The sequence below is a fragment of the Nannospalax galili genome, unplaced genomic scaffold (assembly GCF_000622305.1).
Source record: "Nannospalax galili isolate Female #2095 unplaced genomic scaffold, S.galili_v1.0 scaffold861, whole genome shotgun sequence".
NCBI lineage: Eukaryota > Metazoa > Chordata > Mammalia > Rodentia > Spalacidae > Nannospalax > Nannospalax galili.
Window position 1 is genome coordinate 878888 of NW_008345581.1, and position 9147 is coordinate 888034.

The 9147-nt window shown below is 46.6% G+C and overlaps 1 protein-coding gene across 2 annotated transcripts in view; it reads left to right on the forward strand.

The window, feature by feature from the left end:
• Positions 1-9147, forward strand: part of Pccb (propionyl-CoA carboxylase subunit beta) — an 88898-nt gene that overhangs the window by 26033 nt on the left and 53718 nt on the right. For both annotated transcript variants that reach the window (XM_008841642.3, XM_029567627.1), the window contains exon 6: positions 4379-4489. In XM_008841642.3, the coding sequence (XP_008839864.1) occupies positions 4379-4489 (111 nt within the window). The remainder of the gene's footprint in view (positions 1-4378; positions 4490-9147) is intronic.

The following is a 9147-nucleotide window of genomic DNA, read 5'->3' on the forward strand; positions in this document are numbered from 1 at the left end:
TTTAGGTCTGCTTCTTTTTGTAAACTTTATGTGTCTTTGTGGTTTACTCTTTGGGCATGAAAAGCTGGTTCCTTTAAGCTTCCTGTTCTCTCTTTTGATTTTATATTGGAGTGGCCAGATTGCTTTTGTGTTCAGGAGTTCCCACAGAGGCCCAATTCAGATGAGGGTCAGATGTTTTCGGGCTTTCTCCTAAGGTCTGAATTACTCCAGGAACGATTTTGGTCTCATGAATTTGGGTGTTGGACTGGCCTGGGAGCCTTGCCCAGGAAAGATGCTGGTCTAGGGCAGCTGGTGGCCATGCCACCCAGACAGGCAAAGGCAGATGGGGCGGGAAGACGCCTCAAGGACTCCTGGGGACTTTGCTGAGGAGCTGTGTTGGTCTGGATGCAAAGGATCAGGAAGAGGAAAGGTCAGCCCCCATGTCCCAGAAAGAGTCTGGCTGGTGGTGCAGGCCCAGGGAAGCAGAGGGAGGTGAGGGCAGGGCAGGGCCAGAAGCCATGCTCCTGGGGCTCAGAGAAGGTACTAAGTTCATCTGGATGAAAAGGATCAGGAAGCAGTATTGGTTCCCCAGGTGTCTGGGGCCCCAAGACGAGGAATGGGGCAAGACCCAAACTAGGAGAGACCTGCGGGGGAGATGGGAGGGAGCTGGGGGAGTCAAGGAGTGGAGGGCACAATGGCCTTACCTTGGAGAGAGGCCTGAGGGTAGGAGAGAGGCCTGCCTTGGGTGGTACAGGGCCAGGGAGGCAGAGGGGGGTGAGGGCGGGGCCAGGCCCAGATGCAGTGCTCCTGGGTCCCAGAGAGGGCACTATGTTGGTCTGGATGAAAAGAATCAGGAAGCAGTATTGGTTCTCCAGGTGTCTGTGTTCCCAAGACAAGGATTGGGGCAGGGCCCAAACTCGGAGGAGAGAAGGGCGGGGGAGATGGGAGGGTGAATAAGGCTGGGGGAGTCAAGGCATGGAGGGTGCAATGGACTTACCCAGGATAGAGGCCTGTTGGTGGGAGAGAGGCCTGTGGTAGGTGGTACAGGCCCAGGGAAGCAGAGGGAGGTGAGGGTGGGGCCAGGCCCAGAAGGAGTGTTCCTGGGGCCCAGAGAAGGCCCTGCATTGGTCTGGATGAAAAGGATCAGGAAACAGTATTGGTTCCCCAGGTGTCTGGGGCCCCAAGACGAGGAATGGGGCAAGACCCAAACTAGGAGAGACCTGCGGGGGAGATGGGAGGGAGCTGGGGGAGTCAAGGAGTGGAGGGCACAATGGCCTTACCTTGGAGAGAGGCCTGAGGGTAGGAGAGAGGCCTGCCTTGGGTGGTACAGGGCCAGGGAGGCAGAGGGGGGTGAGGGCGGGGCCAGGCCCAGATGCAGTGCTCCTGGGTCCCAGAGAGGGCACTATGTTGGTCTGGATGAAAAGAATCAGGAAGCAGTATTGGTTCTCCAGGTGTCTGGGTCCCCAAGACAAGGAGTGGGGCAGGACCCAAACTAGGAGAGACCCACGGAGGAGATGGGAGGGTGAATGAGGCTGGGGGAGTCAAGGCACGGAGGGAACGATGGACTTACCCCGGAGAGAGGCCAGCCTGTAGGACAGCAGTATCCACTCTTTAACTGCTGAGCCAGCTCTCCTGCTCTAGGTGTTTTTGACTGATTGAACATATTTAGGACAGATACTGTAACATCTATGACTAACAATTTAAAAAATATATATATTATTATATTTTTATTTTTGTGTATAAGTGTATTGCTCACAGGTAAGTATACCTGTGTCGTACAACATTCATGGAATTCAGAATTGGCTATCAGATTCCCCTGGAATTGGGGTTATGGATAGTTGTTAGCCGCTATGTGGGTGCTGGGAATCGAACCTCAGTCCTCTGCAAGAACAACCAGTGCTCTTAACTGCTGTGCCATCTCTCCAGCTCCCTAGGACTAATAATTTTAATGGGAGAGTTTACTCAGGTTTGTTTATTTGTCAGGTTTTCTTTTATTTACTCTTTTAATTTTATGTGTATATCACCTATATTTACGTAAGCACACCTGTGTTGTGCATTGCCCGCTGAGGCCAGAAGGTGGTGTTGGATCCCCTGGAACTAGAGTTATATATGGTTGTTAGCTGCCACTTGGGTGCTGGGAATTGAACCTGGGTCCTCCACAAGAACAGTGGGTGCTCTTAGCCACTGAGCCATCTCTCCAGCCCCTCTTTTTTTGTTTTAGAGATTTATTTTATTGTCAGTTATGTGTGTGTGTGCGCGCATGCGTGTGCGTGTACACGCATGCGCGTGTATGTGAGTATAGGTGCCTGCAGAGTCCAGAAGAGGACATTAGATCCTCTGGAGCTAGAGTTACAGGTGGTTGTGAGCCACCTGACAAGGGTGCTGGGACTTGAAGTTGAGTCTCTTGGAAGAGCAGTATGTGCTCTTATTCCTGGGCCAACTCCAGCCCTGTTAGATGCCTGTGTCTCAAAAGGGTTAGGGAACAAAGTGTACCTTTCTCTTATGTGGTGGTTGAATGAGAAATGTTCCCCCATAGCCTCCAACATTTGAGTACTTGGTCCCAGTTGGTGGCACTGTTTACAGAGGTTTTGGAAGTGCCGCCTTTTTGGAGGAAACACAATCACTGGGGTAGACTTGGAGAGTTCATAGCCTTGTCCCACTGAGGCCAGAAGAGGGTGCTTGACCCCTGGAACTGGAGTTAGAAATGGTTGTTAGACGCTATGTGGTGCTAGTAACTGAAGTCCTCTGGAAGAGCAACCCGTGCTCTTAATTGCTGAGCCACCTCTCCAGCTCCAACTTCTTATCTGCTCTTCATCTTTGATCCTGTAGGTATTTGGCTAGACTCCAGAGTTCCAAAATAGTTGCTTCAGACAGTCCTGTGGGCCGACTGGTTATTTTAGTCACGGTTTCCTAAAGCTTTCTCTTACTTTGCCTGTGATACCACTCTCCTGTCTTTGTTAATCTAGGTGTTGGGTGCATGCTGTGGTTTCCAGCTAGTCAGAAGGACCAGTTAATGCTTGAGTTTGAGATTAGCCTGGGAAATATAATTAGACCATATCTCAAAAAGCAAACCATTTTGAAACCAACCTCAGAATATTACTCCAAACCCAACCACAACTCCTATGTTAAATATTTTAGTGTATTATTTTAATTTCTGGGGTGGGGGTGGGGACAAGGTCTTGTGTTTCACTAAATTTTTCTCCCTCCCCCTTCTTGGGAGACTGGCCCTTACTCCCAGTCCTGATGCTGGTTTACAAAACTGAAATAAGATATTCTATTTGAATTTTGCATAGTTTATTTGACATTTGGGAGGGGACGACTTACAAAAGTACGGATTCTTATAGGCTTTTCCTTTTCCATATTTGAAATGCACGCACCATGGGTGTTTGCCTCCTCTCCAATATGGCAGCAGCTCCACCTAATGGCTTGACTTACAAAGAAAGGCTTCTCATAACCCATACACCATCCAAGTCCCACCTGTAAAGCCCCACTGCTGGCAGTCTCCTTCAGCTTTCCAGCTCCATGGCTACAGTCTGAGTGCCTCATCTTGCCCTGCAGAGCCCACGAGATGCTGGGCTGGACTTCCTGCCTTTTGCTGCTCCCTGGCTGCATATTCCAGCTCCTGGAGTTCCAAAATATGGCTGGGGTGCAACCCCTTTTCCTAGGGTGCCCCGAGTAATTTTCGGGCTACATCATGCTATGTTAACTAGGTTGGCTGGCTTCAAACTCCTTATCTCCTGCCTCAACTTCCTGAGTGCTGGGGTTAAAGGTATATGCCACCATATCTGGCTGCCTAATGTTTTAAAAAACTGTATTTTGGGGCTGGAGAGATGGCTCAGTGGTTAAGAACACTGACTGCTCTTGCAGAGGACCTGGGTTCAATTCCCAGCACCCACATGGTGGCTACAAACCATCCTTAACTCCAGATCTAGGGGAATCCGAAGCCCTCTTCTGACCTCTACGGCATTGCATGACATGGGTGCACTCACATACACGCAGGCAATACAAACACATAAAATAAAAAAAAAAAAACAAAGTGAAATTCTGATCCTTAACTAGATCTAGGGGAATCCGAAGCCCTCTTCTGACCTCTACGGCATTGCATGACATGGGTGCACTCACATACACGTAGGCAATACAAACACATAAAATAAAAAAAAATATTTTTTAAAACTGTATTTTTTTAATGCATTTGTATTCTATAAGTATGAGTGTTTTGCCTGCATATAAGAGTACCACAAGCATGAAGTGCCTTCGGAGGCCAGAAGAGGGTGTTGGATTCCCTGGACCTGGAGTTATAGATTTTTATTATCTGAACTAGTCGGAATGAAAGGAGGTCAGCGTGACTGTATCTTGAGCACCTCTGTAACCAGCCACCTTTGCCTTTCTGTCTTGGCAGAGGAACGTCATGGCATCCGGAGTCATCCCTCAGATTTCTCTGATCATGGGCCCGTGTGCTGGAGGGGCTGTCTACTCCCCGGCCCTCACAGACTTCACATTCATGGTGAAGGTAAGAAAGCTGGGCTCCTATCTTCCTGACCCAGATCTCAGTTATCTGAGTTCTCCTGGGTGTTTAGTGGAGGGATGATAAGGTCTTAGTGGAGGGAAGGTTTGGCAGAAATGTAGAGTATGGGTTCAGAGGCAGAAGGTGATTGTGTGATTGACTGAAGGGCCACTTTACTTGTTGATCTGAATTGCAAATGGTTTTCACCTAATCAGAGGATCCTGTCATCTACCCAGATTATGGCTGTTTATTCTTACTCACAAGGGTTCCCCAGGGAGGTTTTACTATGATCTGTTTTATTGGGAAGTTGCTTCTGATGTTCCATACTTACCTCTTCAACTATTTGCTATTTCCTATTTCTTTTTGTGATGGTAATGGGTAAATTTGATAACTAACTTCGAGAGCCATATGTTTTTATTACCTGGTGTTAATGAAATTTGTAAATGAAATTGAACTTATATGTGGATAACTAACTTTAATCTGATAGTTAAGAGAAAGAGGCTAGATTTTTTAAATATATGTATATTTTTAAAAGAGCAGTCATGACAGGCTGAGGGGAAACTCATGATGGTCACTCATTCTGAGAGAGTTCTAGTGTGACTGGGAGACACTTAGTTGCCAAGGACTATTTGATAGTCAGAATTTAGAAGTTCTAAAAGTTTGGGCTAGAGAGATGGCTCAGTGGTTAAAAGCACTGACTGCTCTTGCACAGGACCTGGGTTCAAATCACAGCACCCACATGGCTGCTAACAGCCATCCATAACTCCAGTTCCAGAGGTTCCAGTGCCCTCTTCTGACCTCCATGGGCATTGCACAACACAGGTACACTTACATGCATGCAGGCAATACAACTCATACACATAAAATTAAAATAATAAGGGGCTAGAGAGATGACTCAGCAGTTAAGAGCACTGACTGACCTTGCAGAGGACCCAGGTTCAAGTACCAGCACCCACAATGGCAGCTAACAGCCGTATATGGCTCCAGTTTCAGGGGATCTGACGCCATCTTCCACCTCTATGGGAATTGCACAGCATGGGTACACTTACATACATTCAGGCAATACACTCATACACATAAAATAAAAATAGGTAAAATATAAAAAATAAAAACAAGGCTTCCCTGGGCCTGCACGACCTGCTGGCCTCTCTCCTGGGTAAGTCTATTGCGCCTTCTGTGCCTTGACTCCCCCCAGCCTCATTCACTCTCCCATCTCCCCCGCCTGTCTCTCCTCCTAGCCTTGGCATCCCAGACACTGTGAGAACCACCACTGCTTCCTGATCCTTTGCATCCAGACCAACCCAGGTTCTTCTTGTAGTCCCGAGGAGCCCTCTGGGCCTGGTCCCACCCTCACCTCCCTCTGCGTCCCAGGGCCGTAGGGCCGCCAGCCTCTTTCCTGGACATTGAGGCTGACCTCTCAGCCCGGTGCCACCACTGCTTCCTGATCCCTTGCATCCGGATGGACCCAGTTTCTTCTTGCAGTCCCTGGGGGCCCTTTGGGCCTGGTCCCGCCCTCACCTCCCTCTGCTTCCCTGGGCCAGCACTACTCGCCAGCCTCTCTCCTGGGTAAATCCATCACAGCCTCTGCACCTTGACTCCCCCAGCCTCATCCCCCCCCCATCTCCCCTGCCCGTCTCTACTCCGAGCCTGGGTGCTGTCCTGTTCCATGTCTTGGCACCCCAGACACCGGGGAAACCACCAGTGCTACCTGATCCTTTGCATCCAGACCAACCCAGGTCCTTCTGGGGTCGCCAGGAGCCCTCGGGACCTGGTCCCACCCTCACCTCGCTCTGCTTCCTTGGGCTGCACAGCCCACCACCCTCTTTCCTGGACACTGGGGCTGACCTCTCCGCCCAGAACCAACACTGCTTCCTGATCCATTGGATCCAGACCAACCCAGTTCCTCCCTGCAGTCCCGAGAGGTCCTTGGGGCCTCTTCCTGCCCCCATCTCCCTTTGCATCTCTGGATAGCATGACCACCAGCTGCCTGAGACCAGCATCTTTCCTGGGCCCTGCTCCCAGGCCAGTCCAATCCCTAAATTCCTGAGGACAACATCTTTCCTGGAGGGATCCAGACCTTAGAAGAAAGCCTGAAATCATCTGATCCTCCTGACTTGGGCTTCTGTGGAAATTCCTGAAGACAAAACCAATTTGGCCATTCCAATATAAAATGAAAAGAGAAAACTGGAAGCTTAGATGAACCAGTTTTTCATGCCCCAAAAGTAAACCACAAAGGCACATAAAGTTTACAAAAAGAAGCAGACTAAACTTGAAGGCTTGACTCTCACACAAGAATCAGAAACTACAAAAGAAATACACATTTCAAAATCATAGAGAAAAAATAATAACATGAAAAACCAAAATAACATACCCCAGCAAATACCAATAGTCCTCTTGTGGAGTACAATGAGAACCCCCTAGAGATAATGCAGGACATGGCACTCCAAAGAAGAATTATAAACATGAGAAAAGAATTTAGCAAATTTAAAGAACACACAAATAAATCAAAGAACTGAAGGAAGATAGGGATAAATTTCTGAGTGAATTTAGAAAACAGAAATATTGAAGAATACTCAGGCTAAAATGAAGAAGGAAATGAAACTCTCAATAAGCCAATTAGAAATGACAGGAGAAAGCCTCACCAACAGAATGAAGGAAACAGAAAACAGAATATCAAGACTGGAAGATAAAGTTGATGAATTTGACCATTTGAGCAAAGATTATGAAAAATGTAAGAAAACACAGGAATGGAATATGCAGATCTTCAACAGAAAAATGGAAGAAAATTTTCCAAAATTAAAGACATACCCATACAAATACAAGAAGCACATAGAACACCAAACAGACAGGACACCAAACGTACAGAGCAAAGAGACAATACTGAAAGCTGCAAAAGAGAAACAAGTCACATATAAAGGAAAACCCATTAGGATCACAGCTGACTTTTCAGTGCAAACTATGAAAGCCAGGAGAGCCTGGACCAAAGTATTCCCAGTTTTAAATGACCACAGATGCCAACCCAGATGACTATACCCAGCCAAAATGTCTACTATAGTTGAACGGGAAGGAAAAATCTTCCATGACATAAATAGGCTAAAGGAATTCATGTCCACAAAACCAACCCTTCAGAGAGTTCTGGATGTAATATAAAGAGCTGAAGAAAGGAATGACTATACCCAAGGGGCTGCGGAAAGAAATTCAATGAAGGTATAACTGTGGAAGAGTACAGCTATATCAAGAATTTGAACAGAAATAAAAATGACAGGATTCAATACAAATCTTTCATTAGTAACATTAATATTAATGGACTGAACTCCCCAGTCAAAAGACACAGACTAGATGAATGGATTAAGAAACAAAACCCATCTTTTTGTTGTCTATAAGAAACTCATCTCACTTTCAAGGACAGGAACTATCTTTTTTTTTTTTTTTTTCCGGTCTTTTCAGACAGGGTCCACCTGTAGCCCCAGCTGTCCGGGAACTCACTATGTAGACCAGGCTGGTTTTGAACTCACAGAGCTCTGAACAGGCACTATCTTAAGGTGAAAGGATGGAAAAAAATATACCAAGGAAGTGACACTAAGAAAAAAACAGGCGTTACAATTCTGATATCTGACAAAATAGACTTTAAAACTAATCAGAAGAGATAAAGAGGGCCATTTCATTCTGATCAAAGGAACAATAAACCATGAAGATATTATAATCATGAACATATATTCACCAAACACTGGTGCACCCAACTTCATAAAAACAATACTACAGGACTTTAAGAGCCAGATTAATCCCAACTCATTAATACTAGGAGACTTCAATACCCCACTGTCTCCATTAGCAAGGTCAACAGGGCAGAGAGTTAACAGAGAGACATCTGAATTAAACAGTACCATATATCAATTGGACCTAACATACATCCACCCAAGCACCAAAGGACATACTTTCTATTCAGTGCCCCATGGAACCTTCTCCAAAATCGACCATATACTGGGGCACAAAAACAAACCTCAACAAATACAAAATGATTGAAATAACTCCATGCATTCTATCAGACCACAATGCAGTAAAGCTTAAAATCAACACCGGCAGAAGCCCTAGTCACCACGTGAACACATGGAGATTAAACAACACACTGCTGAATAATGAATGGGTCAAAAGAGGAATTAAGAAAGAAATAAAAGTATTCCTGGAACTAAATGAAAAGGACAACACAACAAAACCTTTGGGACACGCTGAAAGCTGTCCTTAGAGGGCAGTTCATAGCTCTAAGTGCCTACATTAAAAAATCAGAAAGAGGGCTGGAGAGATGGCCCAGCAGTTAAGAACACTGGTTGTTCTTGCGGAAGACCGAGGCTTGAATCCCAGCACCCACTTGGCAGCTAATAACTGTCTGTAGCTCCAGTTCCAGGAGATCCGACAGCCTCTTCTGTCCTCCGCGGGCATTTCACAACACGGGTGCACTTACCTACATCCAGGCAATACACGCATACAAATAAAAATATTTTTTTAAAAAAAATCAGAAGGCTGGGTGTGGTGGTGCTATCCTTTAATCCCAGCATTCAGGAGGCTGAGGCAGGCGGATCTCTGTGAGTTCAAGTCCTGCCTGGTCTACATAGGGAGTTCCAGGACAGCTGGGGCTAAAGGGAGACCCTGTCTCAAAAAGATCAAAA